Source organism: Fistularia commersonii, chromosome 27, assembly GCF_037954325.1.
Source record: "Fistularia commersonii isolate RoL2024-O1a breed Wild chromosome 27, RoL_Fcom_v1.0, whole genome shotgun sequence".
NCBI classification, from domain to species: Eukaryota; Metazoa; Chordata; class Actinopteri; order Syngnathiformes; family Fistulariidae; genus Fistularia; species Fistularia commersonii.
In genome coordinates, this window is record NC_141310.1 from 1,251,640 (window position 1) to 1,271,195 (window position 19,556).

General features: G+C 39.4%; 1 protein-coding gene across 2 annotated transcripts in view; it reads left to right on the top strand.

Annotated features, from left to right (window-relative positions):
* The window catches only part of dagla (diacylglycerol lipase, alpha), a 29,070-nt gene extending 9,753 nt beyond the window's left edge, over nt 1–19,317 (top strand). Inside the window, exons 2-21 of one of the 2 annotated variants that reach the window (XM_086174503.1) lie at nt 1,809–1,910; nt 2,088–2,299; nt 2,477–2,578; nt 2,680–2,818; nt 2,960–3,047; nt 3,319–3,453; nt 3,548–3,625; nt 3,729–3,853; nt 4,162–4,312; nt 5,175–5,258; nt 5,843–5,920; nt 6,151–6,231; nt 6,385–6,527; nt 9,165–9,233; nt 9,316–9,388; nt 9,683–9,897; nt 10,602–10,728; nt 15,026–15,192; nt 15,473–15,490; nt 15,945–19,317. In XM_086174503.1, the coding sequence (XP_086030629.1) occupies nt 1,816–1,910; nt 2,088–2,299; nt 2,477–2,578; nt 2,680–2,818; nt 2,960–3,047; nt 3,319–3,453; nt 3,548–3,625; nt 3,729–3,853; nt 4,162–4,312; nt 5,175–5,258; nt 5,843–5,920; nt 6,151–6,231; nt 6,385–6,527; nt 9,165–9,233; nt 9,316–9,388; nt 9,683–9,897; nt 10,602–10,728; nt 15,026–15,192; nt 15,473–15,490; nt 15,945–17,049 (3,285 nt within the window). In that variant the 5' untranslated portion in view covers nt 1,809–1,815 and the 3' untranslated portion in view covers nt 17,050–19,317. The remainder of the gene's footprint in view (nt 1–1,808; nt 1,911–2,087; nt 2,300–2,476; nt 2,579–2,679; nt 2,819–2,959; nt 3,048–3,318; nt 3,454–3,547; nt 3,626–3,728; nt 3,854–4,161; nt 4,313–5,174; nt 5,259–5,842; nt 5,921–6,150; nt 6,232–6,384; nt 6,528–9,164; nt 9,234–9,315; nt 9,389–9,682; nt 9,898–10,601; nt 10,729–15,025; nt 15,193–15,472; nt 15,491–15,944) is intronic. The other variant, XM_086174504.1, reaches the window with a different exon arrangement.
* Nucleotides 19,318–19,556: the final 239 nt, after the last annotated feature.

The following is a 19,556-nucleotide window of genomic DNA, read 5'->3' on the forward strand; positions in this document are numbered from 1 at the left end:
TTAATATGTTAAGAGCGGTTACGCTTCTTCTTCTTGTCCTTTTGGCTGCTTCCTTCAGGGGTCGCCATCGTGAATCATATGCCTCCATCTAACCCACTCCTCTGCATCCTCTTCACTCACACCAACTAACTTCATTTCTCTTGCACTCCACCCATAAATCTCCACTTTGCTCTTACGCTAGGCCTCCTCCTGCCCACATATTCACTATCCCTCATCTGTACATGTTCAAACCATCTCAACGCTAACATCTACACAAATCTAACGTGCGCTGTCCCTCTGATGGACTCATTCCTGCTCCTGTCTATTTCAACATTTTAATATCTGCTCCTTCCAGCCCTGACTCCTCTATTTTTCTCAGTCCAGCTTTCTCTAAACCATCAGCATCACTGGTCTCACCACTGTCTTGTACGCTCTTCCTCTCATTCTTGCTGATACTCCTTTGTCGCAAAGGACGCCTCACGGTTTTCTCCTCCTGTTCCACCCTGCTTGCACATTTTTCTTCATCATGAGATGAGAGAATTCTGCTGAGCTAGCTTTTTGAATACATGGAATAGATATAATTTGAATTGAGGTTTTACATGATTTGATTGAAAGCAAGTTTTGAAATGATTTCTGAAGGGCTTGTGAAGCTCTGAACTTTGTGTTAAGCTGACTATTTTCTTTTATCTCAACACATGGGTAGAATCTATTTCTTCTCACTTTTTATTCAGGCTAAAAGGAAAAACACACAGTATCAAAAAACAGGAATGTGACCACATTTAAAATGGTTAGTCTTATTAGTTCCAAACTGAGTGTTGAATGTACCATCAGGTTAAAATAACAGTTCTTGGATGTCTTGGTTTAGTCTAACTATTTGCTTAAAAGGCTAGTATTTACACCTGAAAATAACAATTGTTTTGTTTTTAACACTCTTTGACACAAAAAAACTATTACTAACAGAGCTGTTTTTTTCTCCATGAAATCTATCTTTCTTTAGTGAACCCATTTAAATGTAGATCCCTGCATATATGCTACAATGTAGGGACATGTACTGTGCTAAAGCAAATGGGAAATCTTAACCATGTAACTGTGCAGCTAAGTAGGCATGAATAATTCAACTATGATGGAGGTAAAAGGATATACCAGATTTTCCATAAATGAAAAAATATTCTGTCCATCCTAATAAGCAGTGTGATAATAATCAGCAAGATGCTTCTCATAAAATGAACCTGCTTTATCTTTTGCAACAATAATCTCTTCCTTTTGATATGGTTTATTTTTTTCAGTTTTGGATTCATGATCAGTGGCTCAAGTCAGAACAGCAACAGCCAACCACTGACTCTTAAGTCAATATGCAGGAACAGCCCAGCCTAAAGGGCTTGTCAACTTGTATTGACATTATACTGTCTGCTTCAGGCACACTGTGGTTTCTAGTTTTGGTTAAGGCACTGACAGCTGATTTCAGTTTCAGTCAAAAGCAGCTTTGTTAAATTCATTTTTTTTGCAATCAGAATGGACAGAGTGACGTGCACAGTATGAGTCTTCACGCAAACATAAACAACATGGGTTTTTGTGCTCAACATGGATTGAATTTTTCCATTGTCAACACAGTTTTTCATTGCCAGGAAAAGTGTTACAACGTCTTGTTTGTCATCCATGCTTTTCTCAGTATCATGTAAAATTATCAAGTAAATATTAAACCTGACATTTGGCTTCTTGAAATGCATGTAGATAAAATTAGTGCCAATCTTAGCCTTTTTTTTAATCAAGGTTTTAAATTAATCTCTTCTTCCCTGAGGCTGGTTTTGTGTCCTACTGTCTTCCCACAGGGCAGTGATGCCTGGCATGGTGATGTTTCGGAGGCGCTGGTCAGTTGGCAGTGATGACCTGGTGCTGCCCGCCCTCTTTCTTTTTTTATTGCACTGCATCTGGTGAGTCAGTTTTCCATTCACATTATAGATTTTTCTTCGTATGATTCATTTTTTTATTTGTCAAATACATCTGTGCTAATCAATTCTAGTTTTGCCGTATCAAGTCTTTATGCCTGTTTGTTGATTTTATTTTTGTATTTGATTTTTTTACATTGTCCTGTATGCTATCATGCTCAGGTTGGTGGTTCTATCCGTGGTTCTGTTCGGCCTTCCATATGGCTCGGCTCAGTCTTGTTCTGTTACGCTGGTGGATCACGGCCGTGGCTACCTTGGCATCTTGGTCAGCTGCCTTATATGTGAGAGCGCCATCATGTGGCTTAGCATGAGAGGCAGCATCCTGTACACGCAGCCCAGGGAAGCTGTGCAATATGTCCTCTATATTCGGTTGGGTAAGACCTGCACACACGCACACTCTTTTATGCGTCAGTCTTTTATGCAAGATTACCTTCAGACAATTGTGTGGTGATGAGGAGGTGGTTGTAAGGACAAGTTGTGGTTTCTATTGATTGTGCAGGTATTGACCACTATTCTGCTCACTCACTCTCTTCCCTCTTTTCTCTCTGCAGCGATTCTGTTGGTTGAGCTGGTATATGCAGTGGTGGGAATTGCCTGGCTTGTTCAGTACTACCAGCCATGCTCTGATGTCACTGCCAAAAATCTGGCTTTGGGTGAGCCATAGAGGGTATTGAATAAAATGGAAGTGGCAAGTTTTTTGTTAAAGTTGTTTTTTTATACTTGGGTTGTGAAAAACCTCTTGTGTTTTCTGCAGGAATTGTTGCATGTAACTGGCTAGTGATATTCAGCGTCTGCATTACTCTCATGTGTACCTTTGATCCAACGGGTCGGACATTTGTCAAACTTAAAGCTACTCGTCGGCGTCAGCGCAACCTTACTACTTATACACTCAGGTAATCGTCCTTAGATTCCCAGTTATCATTTGCCCCTGTTAGCCTGGACATAAAGTTAAACAAAAACGCTACATCCTGTCATACATTTATCATATTTGTCCCATATTTAATGGGTGATGACTTTTTTCCCCTTTACATCAGACATAGGCTTGAGGAAGGCCAAGCCAGCAGCTGGAGCAGGAGGCTAAAATTCTTCATGTGCTGCACAAGAGCCCAGGATACACAATCAGTAAGTTGCAATAAACAAAGCTACTTTCTTCTGTGTTTTAAAACAGAAAGGTGTAACACCCCCATTAGAATGAGACAATATGTAACAAGCCAGATCAGTTGAGATTATAGTACAAAGAAGCTCATCAGCTTTCTGTATGAAATAAAGCAATTCTAGAAATGATTCACTTTTACAGTATCTGAATCTGAAAGTATACCAAAAACCCTGAATTTTATTAATATTTAAAACAACCAGCTTTCAAACAAATCTCTGAATTTTCTGTTCTCCCCAGGATGCATATTCAGAAGTGGCCAGCCTTTTTGCAGAGTTCTTCAGAGACCTAGACATTGTGCCAAGTGATATTATTGCTGGTCTGGTACTTCTGCGCCAAAGACAGAGGTCTAAAAGATCTGCTATCCTAGACCAGGTATCACTTCCTCTAAATATGTATATGTCATTTCATGAAATGGTTACTTTGAACTATAAATAACTTTGCTCTCATGTCGTTTTGTCCACCATAGGCTAACAATGACATTTTAGCCTTCCTCTCTGGAATTCCCGTCACTCGTAATACTAGATACCTGGACCTTAAGAATTCAGTGAGTAGTATTCCATGTGACAAATAAATAGTATAATAGATTAAAGTTCCTGTTTTCCCTGAATCTCTGGTATATCTGTCTGCCTTGTTTTTCTCTCTCTCAGGGTGAGATGAACATGTATAAGGATGTTTGTTACTACATGCTCTTTGCCCTAGCTGCATATGGGTGGCCAATGTACCTGATGAGGAAGCCTGCGTGTGGGCTGTGCCGCCTTGCCAGCTCCTGCCCGTAAGCTCTCCAACATATTCCCTCACAGTTGTGATCCCTTTGGCTTCTATGCATCTTGATGCTTTCTATTGAATATCAAATTTGTGATGAATCAACATGCGCCAAGTAATAATCCACTGAGACAATAACAATCTACTGAGACCTACTCCTTGACAAGCAACTTCACCTGCCCTGCTGCAATTGCTTGCAGTGGGATAATGTATTGTAAAGCAATGACACTTTTGGGTCTACCCTTTCTACTTTACAGCAGTGTTTTTGCCCGCTTGTCCAATTTTATTGTAACCGATAACCTCCGTCTTCCATCATAGCTGTACATCGGTGTCTGGGTCTCGGTTCTCACAGTCAGTAACAGTCGAAGAGGATAATTGTTGCGGTTGCAACGTCTTGGCCATACGTAGACACTTCCTGGACAGGGACCTCAAACAGGTTCACATCGTCTACACTTCCTGCCATGATGCTGTAAGTTATCAGACAGATAATGATATTATCTAGATAATGATACATCACTGGCCTATTGAGTTTTCAGAAATAAAAAGATGTTAGAAATAGTACCACGGTTGTATTAATGAGGAGGATTGTTTGTAACGTGCAGCACATTACACATTTGCATACACAGAGCCTGTAATGGAGTGGTACGTTTGCTAATTTTGGAAAGAAATATCTGCGGAAATGTGTGGCAAGTCGTGTGCATTCAATGCAAATGTAATATATAATAATTCAATGACTTTGTCCTATAGTTTTAGCTGAATTACTCATGACCAAGGCCCTCAGCATATAGGACAATCTCTTGATATGGATTAATTTAAGAATTAATACCTCAAGATATTATCATAAACCGAAAGTGAAAAATTATCTTTATCGGCTAGCCCATTTTGTAAACCTTGGATCCCTCATCAATAGGCCAGTGAAAATGATCAGGTCAATATTTCATAATGTGTTCTAAAAATAATACCATAACATGAGTGGCAGCAGTGGATGCTCAATGTTTTATTGTTACTTTGTTTCACTTACTTATCGATGAGTTGTGAATGCCATTAAATTAACATTCTATACCATCGTGTTTTCTCTTATCTATTATCTATTTCTCTTATCTACAGCCCTTGTAGTAAATCTGCACACAGCACTGGCCCAAAATTCGCATCGAAAGAACTTTTGTTTGTTAGCAATCACATGAAGCGGTTGTAAGAAAATTCCTTGAGGGTGAAGATTTAGAAACCAAAAAATATAGATCTGCTGAAAACCACGTGATGTACACAAACTTTTTTTTCCATTGCCCCTCGCCTAATCTCGCTTTCACTGTCTGTTTTTGTCCTTCATCCAGGTTTATGAGACTCCATTTTTTGTGGCAGTGGATCACATGAAAAAGAAAGTAGTCATCAGTATCAGAGGAACCTTATCACCAAAGGTGAATTTCAACTTTCCTGTCTCATTTTCACGGGTCTGTATTCTCTCTTTGTCAACATCAGTTGACTGTTTCCCTCAACACCTCAAAACCAGAAGCTCCAGATCAGTGAATTTCTCATACTGTGCTGTGAAACTCCCACGGAATTCATGCATCGGGACCCAACACGACTGTCCACCTCCAGAAATAAATTAGTGTTCAATCTATTTTTATGTAACGTTTGTGTTTAAGTGTGAGCAAAGGGTTAAGAGATGAATCTTGGCAAAACAATAAATCCTCCATCTTTTAAACTGGAATAATTTGCTCTCACTGGGCCAAAACTCATTTTTCAATTTTGCTAATCTGAACAAATGATGATAGAAAGTGCTACACTGAAAAATAATTTCAGGGTTGATTGACCACACTCACAATGTTCTTTATCAATACTATTTTTATTCAATTGATATTTTCCATTTTGTATCAAGATTTATTTATTCAGTGAACTTCCCTAAGTTTTCCTGTAAGTTGTTAAATTGTCCTGTATGTTTTCTGTGTGTAATGCTTAATACTGTCTCTTGTAAAAAAGAAAAAAAATGTCTTTGTATCAGGATGCCTTGACTGATCTAACAGGAGATTCGGAACGTTTGCCAGTCGAAGAACAGCACGGGACCTGGCTCGGTCACAAGGTCAGAGATAAGTGTTGAAATCTATTCACCTAAAAATTTCATTCTGCCGTCCTGCCATCCTGCCCCTTTTTTCTTTTTTTCTTAGTAGTGTGGTTTTGATGCTATCGAAGATCTGGAAGGTCATTTAGATTAAGAGGATATTTAATTGAGAGATTGAAGCAGACTTATTTTTCATAATTTAATCCTGCCATCTCACACGCTAATAAATCCAACTTTCTTTCCTCTCTCAGGGTATGGTTTACTCAGCAGAATATATTAAGAAGAAACTGGAACAGGAAATGATCTTGTCACAAGCCTTTGGAAGAGACTTGGTACATGAGTCAATACACTTCATATGAAGGGAGTGGCTTTGGGAATGCTATGTTTTGACCACTGTAATAAATGTAGTGAACATAAAAATATACAGTAATTCACTGCAATAACTGAAGTGTGCAAATGTGATGACTATGCCTGTCTCTTAACAGAACAAAGGCACCATGCACTATGGGCTGGTGATAGTCGGCCATTCTCTCGGTGCAGGCACTGCTGCTATCTTGTCCTTCCTGCTGAGGCCTCAGTACCCCACCCTTCTCTGCTACTCATATTCCCCTCCTGGTGGCCTGCTAAGGTGAGTGGATTGCTTTTAGTTTATGTACTCATCAATTTTCAGACAAACATTATGTGATTGAATTCAGTAACCCAGAAATAACTTTGTAAGTCTTTTACAATGGGTCTTGTCACGACTTATGTCATCGGAATCCCTCCAGCACTGGACAAGAACATTGAGGTCTGCGGCTACTTATTGACGGATATGGGCAATCAATCCAGTTGAAGTACATCTACTACAAATGCTTTTTTCATTTGTAGTTTTACATTATTGTCAGCCTATACAGTTAAGTCAATATTGTGTTTGAGTCAATACAAAGATGGCTGCTCGGTTAATATTTACTTTCCATTAGTCCATTAACATATAGAATGTGTTGTTCAGAGATATGCTATTGTCCTGCCAATACAGCAAGTATAGCTGATAACACAATACCCTCTGCTTGTCTTCAGCAGGTCTCACCACTGCTACAGTAGTTTCCCACAGGAAAAGTCTTTCAATTAAATTTCCCCCCACTGCAGTCGTGCAAACCTAAACACGGCAATAACTAGAGTGCAGGTTGATAAATACCAGCCATCTTTTGATCCGTGTGTGACTATTTGATAACTGATTATTCCAACACATCAAAACTTTATGGTTTTTTTTTTTTTCATGCAAGACAAATGCACCCATACCGTTTTTGACAAAAATTCACATCAGAATTTTGAATTAGTGGTTTCTTATAACTGTTGTTTACATAATTGTGAATTTGTGGTTTCTTATGAATGTTGTTTAAATAATTGTTATTCCATAAAACTTATGGTATGTCTGGGAATGGAATAAAATCTGTGACCATGATGTTACAGAGAAAATAGGTATCAAATCATGTCATCAGGAAAATAAAAATAGCAAGTCTTAATTAAAGTGGACCAAAAAAAAGGGGTCAGTCATGATGCAACAGAATCTTGCAATTGGAATCATGCTTTAACGTCCCCTTTTACCAAGAGATTCCTAAATGATGTGGTGCAGCTGTTGTGGCTTGTCCGCATTGTGGGTTGTAAGTTGGACCCATTCTGGTGAGAGTTGGACTCTGCCAGGGCTGCTGTTTGTCCCTGATTCTGTTCATAACTTTTAGGGACAGAATTTCTTGGCGCAGCCAGGGTGTCGAGGGGGTTGTTTGGTGGCCGCAGGATCGAGTCTCTGCTTTTTGCAGATGATGTGATTCTGTTGGCTTCATCAGGCCGTGAGCTGTCACTGGAACGGTTCACAGCCGAGTGTGATGCGGCCGGGATGAGGATCGGCACCTCCAAATCCGAGACAGTGGTGCTCAACAGGAAACGTGTGGAATGCCCACTCCAGGTCAGGGAAGAGATCCCTCCCCAAGTGGAGGAGTTCAAGTATCTCGGGGTCTTGTTCATTAGTGAGGGGAAGGATGGAGCGGAAGATTGACAGGTGGATCGGTGCGGCGTCTGCAGTGATGCGGACTTTGTACCGGTCTGACTTGTTGAAGGGGGAGCTGACCCAAAATGCGAAGCTTTCAATATACCAGTTGATCTATGTTCCCACCCTCACCTACGGTCACAAACTGTGAGTAGTGACCGAAAGAACGAGATCACCGATACAAGCGGCCGAAATGAGTTTCCTCCGCAGGCTGTCTGGACTCTCCGTTAGAGATAGGGTGAGAAGTTCAGTCATCCGGGGGAAGCTCGGAGTAGAGCCGCTGCTCCTCCGCATAGAGAGGAGTCAGATGAGGTGGCTCGGGAATCTGGTCAGGATGCCTCCTGAACCCCTGGAGGTATTCCAGGCATGTCCATCTGGGATGAGATCACGGGGAGGAGCCAGGACACGCTGGAGAGACTATGTCTCCAGGCTGGCCTGGGAAGGCCTTGGAGTCCCCCCAGAGGAGCTGGACCATGTGGTGGGGGAGAGGGAGGTCTGGGTCTCACTGCTCCGGCTGCTGCCCCCGCGCCCCGATTGCGGATAGGCGGGGGAAGATGGATGGATGGATGGATGGATGGATGGATGGAAACAGATGCTTTATCATGTGTTCTCTGTTTGTGTAACATTTAATTAATTGATGTTTTGCACCTACAGAGGCAATTATGACTATTTAAGCATCTAAAATATAGTATGAGAAAAAAAAAATAACACTGAGTTGACGGATTTAAAAAAAAAAAAATTAAACACATTTTTCTGCCCTGTGTCATGACAATTATGACAACCTGATTAAGAAACACACAAGGTGAGAGACGGGCACATTTTGTTCAAACAATACTGGCTGTGGGTTCTAAGGAGGCAAGAGTCTTTGTCAGAAACATGCAGTGACATCTACACCACTACTCTAATAACAGGTAACGCAGGTGTGGAAATAACGTTGCTGTGATGTCATGATTCATGCACGGGGAGAGGTGAAAAGTAGATGCTGTAGGACCAGATTTTCTGTTCCTCTGTGTTTTCCTACAAGGTCTGAATAACAATCTTGTAGATATGGTTAAAAAAAAAACTCAGAAATAACAATCAAGAAATACTCTTCGATTAGTCAGTAGTAATTTTCATTGTATTAACGTTGGTCTAATTAGATTAATTTTTTTTTTTTTTTTTTTGAAGGAAGAGCATGCACTGAATGTGTCTGTATCTAGTTTGCATAATGGGACTGTAGTTTCTGTCTTTTTATTTATCCAGCGAGGATGCCATGGAGTTCTCCAAAGAGTTTGTCACGTCTGTGGTATTAGGAAAAGACCTGGTGCCAAGGTAAGTCCTTTATGATACTTTTGATGTGATACTTGGTTGGTGCAATGTATCACCCTCAGACACACTCTATCCTTCCATCCAGACTAGGTCTGTCACAGCTGGAGGGCTTCCGACGCCACCTCCTGGAAGTCTTACAGAAAAGTAACAAGCCAAAGGTGACCTAATTCTCTTTGTTCTGAAAAACTTCTAAAAACGACCCAAATTGTCTTTGCAAATATGAAGGTTGTCCCTCCTAAGGCAAACTTTTTTTTTTTTTTTTGTCAAATGAAATAATTTCTGAAAAATTAGGAAAAAATAATGCATTCTCAGATTGCACAGATAGTGTTGAACTTCACATTAACATCAACTAAGTGATGCAGAAAAGTATATAACAACCAGACTGATTTGTGTACCAAGATATCGAGTTACAATGCATAATTTCATGTGTATTTATTTGATTTCTGTGACAGTGGAGGATCATTGCAGGAGGCACTAAATGCATCCCCAAATCAGAGCTTCCACTCGAGGATGAAGACCCTCAGTCTCAGCAACCAGCGCCACCACCGCCAAGCAGTCGTCTGTGGCTTCACCCCAGTGACCTTAGCATTGCCCTTTCAGCCTCCACCCCGCTCTACCCTCCTGGCAGAATCATTCATGTGGTGCACAACCACCCTCCAGAGACATGGTAAGAATCATGATAAAACCATGATTTAAATCTGTAAGTGTTGTTATATGTTGTATGACAGAATCAAGAATGCTTTAGTTTTGAGATCTAAGTACCCTATTTAAAGCTTGACTATATTGAAATTCTTGGATGTGAAATTTAGCATGCTCCTCCCGCTCATCTTAGTTTATAATTGTTGCACAAAAATGTTCTTCTAAGCATTTTCTTTTACACATGGACCACAAAGATCAGGGTGCTCCTAAAGGAAGACGTATACACAATGCTGTATGTTTGTAGCTTAGTATGTTTACATTGGGATCTAGCACTCCCCCTGTTCCTTGTACATTTGTTGTTGTGCTTCTTGTGCTTATAGATTGCTTTGAGTACTTCTTAAAAAGGCTTGTGCATTTTTATTTCTGAGTAATGGATTAATGTGTTGATAGAGAATGAATTTACTCAATCATTAACTGTCACAAGGCTTATCTGTGGCTGTGTTGCCGTGGCAGTAGACTGAGGTGGTTGACGCAGACACACTCCTGAGGGAAACCATTGTTGTTATAACCTAGTCCCCAAACACAGCTATGATATAATCTGTAATAAGGTGCAATATTTCCTGTACTTGTAGAGATCTAATAGTTTGCCATCGAAAATGAGTTATTTACTTTTACGCTGCGTGATTGTAAAAGGTTTTCTGCCTTATGCTTTCTCCCTTGTTCTTTCTGCAGCTGTGGACAGGAAGAGCCCACATACTCTGCACTGTGGGGGGACAACAAGGCCTTCAATGAGGTCATCATATCACCTGCCATGCTTAATGAGCACATGCCCCACATGGTGATGGAGGGCCTAAACAAGGTCTGTTTTACGTTAATGGATTCATTTTCTCAAGTGGAGCTGAAATATATTTCAAACCCTTTTTTTTTTCCATGTTTGCATAATTGGATGTCGCTTAATAGTCATTAACTTTTAACCAAAAAAATGCATTTACAAATGAATACAATGAAGGGCATTACCACTGTTAGGAATTACACATTAAGAAGCTCAGTTATATTTCAAATGTATTAATATACCGTTACATACCATTCCCTCTACCCATAAACATTTGGAAAGGCCAAGAGATTCATGATATACATCAAAATAAAATTAAATGGAAATTGCTCTTAAAAATTATTATGACTACCCAAGTAAGATTTCTAAATGTCATCTACCAAAATACCTAAAGTAGAGTGACTCTTATATATTGTTTTTAAACAACTCAAAATTGACAACCACAGTAATCAGAATGAATTAAATTATCAGTGATGCATTTCACTTCACAGTAAAAACCACAGTTCAGAAACGTCAAAGAAAAAACAGTGGTATAGCTTTTACATCTTCATGTATTTCTACTAACTTCAGTCAATTCTTCAGCCATCTTAATCATCTTGCCATTATTTCCACATTTCTCGAGAAGCAAAGCATCAAAACTGCTCACAGCTGGTTGGTTCATTGTATCCTCACAGTTTTTCAGTGGATGTTCTCTTATGTTATGTCTGCATGCGATGGATCCACTTGGGAACTTTCTTGTGGCTGCAGAAATTATGTTGTAAGTTTGGCTCTGTCTCTTTATAATGGAGTGGTTTCGGGGCTAGCTTCCTTCATTGGGTCATCTCTCTGGCAGCACACCACATAATTAGGTGATTTCCCCTCTTCTCATGAATTGTGCAAGTGAATGTTTGTGAATATGAGTGTCTACTGTGCCCAACATGATAACTCTACTATTTTGGCAGGTACTGGAACCATTTTGTCTCCTATTTGAGCAGGAAAACTTGGAACCAGAGGAGCACAAAGTCAGTCAGTCTACCTGCAGCACCACAGCATTCATTACTTCACAAACAGAATTAGTTTCTAATCCTCTTTCAAATGATTACTCCCCTTCCATCGACAAAGAATCGCCTTGTGATGCCTCCTTTGCAGCGACTGAACGGTCCGCTGTCCCCCAGACGATCATTGCCGCCTCTTCTTCTTTTTCAGATGCCAATTCTGTGTCTGTTTGTCCTCTAACAGATTTTGCTTCTGCCTCAAAGCAATGCTTGGTGTCAGTGCCATCACTTTCTAACACTCCCTCAGAGACTCAAGCAGGAAAGCATTCAGCTGAAGATGATTTATCTTCTCCATCTGGAGCCCAGACAGACACTATCACCTCACCCAGTAATGCATCTATGACTCTTACTAATCTTTCTGAACTCTTACCTGACAGGCCATCTGTCTGTGCTCAAACAGAAGTCTGACCTGTTAGAATAGAAATATTAAATAATGATTTTGATTTGTAATTGACAAGTGTCCAAGACTGCTTCTGACTGACACGGACTTCATGACATGCTTTTTTAGTTTGAACTTTTGTTGGCCTTTTTGCACAATATAATTAACAGGCCTTGTAAAACATATGTTTTTTCAGGAAGTAGAAACCAAACTATGACACTTAAATCAAAGGCATGGATTTCAAGTCAATTGCTTGATATCAGTGATAATCAAAAGGTTATTCGTTAAATAAGCCATGACAAAGAGTACTTGAGCAAGACACTGAAATTCTCTTTGCTGCTGATATTAAGGTTGCTTGACTCCCTCGACCATTCTCATGTAAATGTATAAGCGTTAGGAAATATTTTTCAAGTATTGTTACTATAGATAAGGCATTCTATTGATGCATCTCTTTCACCTTGTGACTATATATTCTGTGACTAAATGGACTACAGTTATACTTGTAATGGTGCTTACCAAACTGCTATGAGGATTTTACATGGAAACTATTTCTTAAATTTTGAATCACAATGCTTGCCTGGAGTTGAACATTTATAATCAAAATGTGGGATAGCTGCCTGCTGTTTTGTTCACTTAATTAAAACACAAGTTTTTTTTTTTCTGAGCATGAAGAATTATAGTACATTGAACTATTTTTCATATACAGTTTCAAATCAACAGCTGGATATGTCAAATCCAGGCAGATGTAAAAATCAAAGGCGTGGGAAGGAATGAAAAGTGTCCAAATTAAATTGGATTTTTATATAGGCAGATGGGACCAGGTTCCTGGAATACATTGGAGGGTTATAGTGCAGATAATGGCACAAAAATATTTAATCAATATGAAATATTAAGATCAAAAATTAACAATTTTGCAGCAGCACCAACCCACCACACCACTTTCTTCTATTTACTAGATTATTTTTTATCTTAAGTTCCTCGCTTTTTTCCTAGGTGTTGCGGCATAAATGAACAGGCAACATTTCTCCTTTTTTCTTATTCTTGATAATCAAAGTTTTCATGTTTATTAAATTTTCCCCCACACTAAATACCCCCTCTTAGCAGATTGCTCTTACGGGATTTTCCTTTGCTACACTTCATGTGTCTAAATACCTTTTTTTGTTTGTGTCCTGTTATAGAGACACCTTTGCTTTTTTTGTTGTTGTTGTTTTCTTTTTGTTTTTCTTCTCAATTTTATTTTTTCTCATTGTTTGTCCCTTCCAGGAGTAGTTAATTACTCAATAGCAGCAGTTGCAGAAGTAAAAAGGAAAAAGAGAATTTTGTGAATATGGGATGCCATCTATGCCCAGTTCTGCTTGCTAGTTCTAGCGATGGAATGTTGGTTACTTTATCTAACAAACATCTGTTTTTGTCCTTGTACAATGAAGGATCATTGTCCCTTTAAAAATGTAGTGAATCCTTTTAATTTTTTTTTTATTTTGTGTGTCCTTAATGTTCTTTCAACAATAATTTATTTTTCAGATGTCTGTAGAATTTAGGGTCTATTGCTGTTTGTGTTGCCAAGCTCAAAGCGCACTTTTCTCAGTAGATTGAGAAGGCCTCCGCATCCTCAATAAGTTTGTCATTTGTAGCTAACTGTGTCCAGAGCTGCTAATTGTGCTTTATAATGTTATTGCCTATCTTTTCTGTAGCTTCATACTTCGCGCTTTCTTGTGCTAGTGAATCTCAATTGAAATAATTAAAGTCATCCTATTCTTTTTTCCCAAGGTAATGTAATCACTCAAACATTAATTCAATTTTAACTCCCTGTGCATGAATCTTAAGTATTTTTGTTTCATTAATTCTTTTTGTCATTTTTACTTGTGCTTTTTTGTTTCAATGTTGCCTTACCTATATAGTTTTTTTAACCACCATGTTTTTTCCATCATTTGACTCATTAAAGCTAACCAGTTGTATGTAACAGTGTGTAGATGTGGTTTTCCATCAGTGTTTGTTGTCCTTTTTTAAGACTATCCAATGCATTTTTTATGGATGCTTTGAATTTCTGTTCCTGTTTAAAATTCTTGGGCAATACCTCTCAGGCATCCATGGCTTCACTGCAGGTTCCAATTGTTTGTTTTAGGTGTAGATTTTAGCCATACCTCAGTTGGCAACACATTTATCTGAACTGACTTGAACTATGATAGAGGTAGTCATATCTGAAGTTAAATATAGAAAAGTCACTTCCAAGGGGTTCTGCATTGGTGAACAATCACAAATGTGTCTGCGTTTGTTCCAAATATGTGCTTTCTCTTTTACTGGCAAAATGGTGAGATCAAAAATGGGGTTTGAGTAAACATTGAGAACATATTTTGATGGCACTTTCAAGAGATGAGATGAGGATTTAGACTTTGTTCTAAGTATGGGTTTATTTGGGAATTAGGGGCTCGTTTAGGTAAGAGGCTAGAGAATGATCTGTAAGAATATATCGCAAAGGATAGTACAGATGTTCGTGTGTGTCTTGTGAAAATGATGTATTCAGCAAATGCCCAGTAATAATTTTGTTTTGTAATGCTTTTTAACTGATTTTTTTTTGATAAAATCTTATCATGGCAGCTGGACTGGCTTGATTTCAAGATGTTTCACTTCTCATTCAAGAGGCTTCGTCACTTATGATTTAAAGCCAATGATAAAGCTTCTTTGCCACACTGATTTGAACTGTGGAAAGACTTTTTCTTTTCTTCTGATGAAAAATAATAATTTTTTCAATTTGGGGAAAAATATTTATCTATAAATAATTGTATACAGTCATAGTAATGTTTTAAAGTAATTCTCAGCCCATCTTCCCAGTTCTCCTACTCATCACTCACCGTCTGAAGCTCAGCAGTGCTACCAGTCACATGTTGGTGCCCACCTTTTGTGCCTGTAACAGGTTTTGGAGAACTACAACAAGGGGAAAACTGCATTGCTGTCAGCAGCTAAGATCATGGTTAGCCCAACTGAAGTGGACTTGAACCCAGAGAATGTGTTCATGGATGCATCTACAACATCCCAGCAGCCAACGCCTGCAACTCAACATCGGAGGAACAGTAGTATTCGGTTAGTACATAAGGCGTGCGTGTGTATGTGCATGTGTGTGCGTCTACATGTGTGTGTGTGTGTGTGCGTGTGTGTGCTTTTCAGCTATATGAGTCTATTTTGTTTCCTTTGTTTGTGACTGAATGAATAAAAACACCCCCTTGGTAATGAGGTGTAGAATTTTATCACACCAGTTCTAAACAATACTACTGCTACTAATTGCTACTTCATTTTGTTGTTTTTTTTTTCTTTTGTTGTTTGTTTTTCAAATTATCTTTCCTGTCTGTTTGTTTTGTGAAAGACAAAAAACATTGTCACGGTAAGAAAAGCATGAATAACTAAATTTTTCACAATGTCCTCCCTTCTCATGCACGCATGCACGCTGTTGACCACAGAGCTGTTGCAACGTATGGTAGTATTCAGTTTCCTCCACGTCCTCTCTGGTTTAGCCCCTGTCCAAAGCCAGTGTGAGCACCTGAAAATGACAATTTCTCTTCTTGCCTTTTTTCTCTTAGATTTAGAATTCAATAATATACATGGCCTGCACTCCTGGCCTGCAAGTGTTTCCTGTCCTGTATTGTCTCTTATCACTGTAGTGTTCTTTCTTTTCTTTTCTTATTCCAAGTTAATTGGATTCAAGGTCATAAGCTGAACCACTAACACGTCCCTGTTTTTCCCTTATTAAACCCTCTGTAACATTTCCAATCATGTTTACCTTGTGTTTGGAATCTCCCTTTTCTGTCAGTACTCTCCTATTTTCTCCTCTCCTGTAGTTCATGTGCCCAGTCTGAAATCTCACTGGATGGGTTTTCTGAGTGCCCTCCTCCTCCGGTACCTGTAGTACTGCGTGGGGCTCGGGAGCGTCTAGCAGTGGAGCTCAGGGACCGCAAAGCTCCACTGGCTGTCATGGAAAGTCTGTCAGATGCCGAATCCCTGTACAGTCTGGATTCCCGGCGCTCCTCGGCAGCTTTACGAGGTTCACCGATGCTAAGTAGCCTACCGTTCCCTTTGGATGCCCCAATTCCAGAGGAGAACCCATCTCTCAGCTCTCGTACTGAGCTACTAGCTGCTGACTGCCTCGGCCAGGCTACGCCAAAACACCTTGGTGAGGTTGGGCCTTTTTTCACACCTATGGAGTCCACGTCCAGCCCAGATTACCCCCTGCGGCTATCCCCAGCCACTCCCTGCTACAGTGGACGCCATTCTCCAACTCTGGTAAACCAGAGTGTCTTTGCTCAGCAGTTAAAGTTTGAGCCTAATGCCAATCCAAAAATGCTTCCTGATGATGATCACAAACAGATACCAGGCATCTACAGTCCATGTAGCACTCCTAATGTTCCCCTCAGTCCGCAGATTGGCTCTAGACTAATGGAAGGAGAAAAAGAATCATGGGTGATGAAAACACCAGAGAAACAATTTAATGCAGAGACCACACCGACAGCTTCTACTCCTCCACCTCAACTCTCCAATGGAAATCCTAGCCAGGCAGTGTTGGAATTCGCCCAATACTTAGACTCACTCTTCAGGCTGGATGGGAGTAGCTCACCAACACTGGAGCTGTCTGACGCGGAGTCAGAGTCAGGCCGAGGCTCCCTTGGACACATGGAGTGTTTGGGTGAAGGACAGCAATTGGATGACAAGCAGCTTTTGGCAAGAGCAACACTGGAGCCAAATCTAGTTCCCAAGCCCCCACGTACTTTTGCCGGATCTACTGACCCTTCTTCTGGCATATCTTTGTCCCCGTCGTTCCCTCTGTCATCGTCTGAGGAGCTCAATGACCTTTCCCCTGGTGAGGGTGCTCCACCTGTATTAAACTCCCTACGAACATCTACCCCTTGCCATTGTGCTGAAGAGAACACGTTATCCTCCATGGTGTAATATACACCTTAGCTCTAAATTAGATGGTGCAGTAATCTGACATTTTTAAAACATATCATGCATGCAATGGAATGCAGTCATTCATCAGAGATCATATTAACTGACCAACACAAACAATGTCCATACTTCAGGTGTCCCACTTTGAATGCTGTTCTAGAATATTCACACTATTGCAATGAAAAGATACCTCTCCCTGCATGCCAGGGGGCTGTGCTGCTTTTGGGTGACTAACCGTAGCTTCATAATGCCATTCTAAAATAACAAGGTCTCACCCATGTAAAGACACCTCAGCTACATCCTTCCCCTGAATGGACGAAACAAATGGGAGAGTAAATAACAACGGGTTCAAATGCTAATGCTGTGGGAAAAGTTAACGTAGGCACATCATAGTGTTACATAGTGTTGCTCGACTATGTAACTTCTTGCACCCTCTGCAGCTCTGGATATTTTGTCCAGGTTTTTATTTTGTTTTATATTTTTTTGAACCAGAAATGTGAAGATTGACTTTTCGGTCAAAAGAAGTGTGGAAGTGTGACAAAATGTTCCTCAGGTCTATTAAAGTATTGACTCTGAGAGCAAGTATGCTTTATTGTTAAATTCATGTGTCTTAAAATGTAGTGATTGTGAAAAAGTTATTACAGATGCCAACTGATGTTTTTTGGTTACTCTTTATAATGCATGATGTTTTTCCCCTTTATTTTTAAAGAGGAATTTGTTGCTAAGCCACATTGATTGACATTTGGATACACTTGTACATTTCATTGATTGATTTCCCCTTTGCCAAATAATATATTTAATTGCCAAATGTATTTTTGAGATGTAATTTTGTATATGTATTTTGCTTTGGTTAAATTACAATTGTATGTTCATTTTCCCCTCTCCTTGCCATTTTGTTGGTTCCCATGTAGACTGTTACACAGAGAGATGCCACTCTGACCTTAAAAAAGTATCATGGCTTTCAACTGCAAAACATGAATTCTGTAGCTTGGATTTGAACCAGTCCAAGTGTCAATTTCTCTACAGAGAAAAAAAATTGGCAGTCGTACTTTTCTACTTAGAGAGGTAACTGTGTGTTCAGGTCAAATGTCCCTGCTTGAAAATCTTCAGGGTAGCATGCTGGATTCGTCTTCAAGTCATGATCATCAAATCTGTTTGCCCTTGACTTTTTAGAGCATTCTAATGCTTAGGACTAATCTGTCATTGGATGTGATATCTCTCATTTTCAAGATATTCTCAAACTATATAGAGGTCTTGTTGTTTGTTCCCCTAAATTTGGTTCATCACACACCTCCATGGGGTTGAACTAAGTTCTATTGTCTGTTACTTCTGAATATGTTGCTTAAAATCTTCCACATCGTTTGGGATGTATCATGACTCAATATTTGCATTAATTATTACCAGTAATGCAATCACTTTTATTGCTATATTGGATGGTAGTGTTATCTTTATTGCTTTTACAAAACATTGGTTTCCTGTCAGTGATTTTTATCAGTTGTGGGAACACGATGGGAAACTTTTTGACATTCCCAACGTTAGGAGTTGTATATTTCACCTTTATTTCTGTCTTGAATATTTGCCATGGCCTGATGACAGTATGCTGAATTATTTATTTATTTATTTTTATTTTATTTTTCTCCTCAAAATATTCACAATGTTAAGACATGCTGCCAACTTAACTGCCTACTCGCAGTGACCTCTGTTGCAGAGCCGACACCACATCTGGGGTCACCGATGCGATTGACGTATTTTTTCTTTTCAATGTGGTTACTCAGATTACAGAGTTCCAGTCAGTCTATAGTTCGACATTATTCACATCATCTGGCCAGTCCCAGTACTCCCAGTCCTACAATACTATGCTTGAGCCAAGATTTGCAGTACCTTTGCTTGCAGCAGGTCATAAACAAAGCTCTGCTGCCAGAAAGCAGCACAATACTTCTCACCATGATATGTACAGCACCGTCATCTGTGTGTAATTATTTAAGCGGATGTCTTAAAAAAAAATCTGAATTTCAATAGAATCATGTAGAAAAAGATCTATATAATAATAAATTTACTATTTTAAGATATAGCATTATGGAATATGGGGGAAAATAATAATCTGAAAGTTATTTATTCCAGCTATTGGCAGATTAGTGAACTGTTGAAAGAGGAATGTAACAAATATGTCTTGTCCCTGTTTACCTGGTTTGCTTCCCTCCTTCCTAGTCCAACAATGAGAATGTATGTACACCCCCAGCCCTGCCTGTAAAAGAATAAATGAAAAATAATTAAGCTACTTCTGTTTTTTCTTTCATATTGAATTACTGTATGTGTGTGTGCTTTTGCTGTATTTTTGTTTTTTTTTTATTAGTTATTTTACCATGCAGACTGAAAAATGTAATCTTGAAATAAAAGGGTATTAATATTAGTAAAAAAAAAAATAGTGAAGAACAACTGTACTACATACTATTCAAAACTAGAAGGGGTCCACAAATTTGGTGTCTTGTCCCATGTACTCCTAGGTTTGT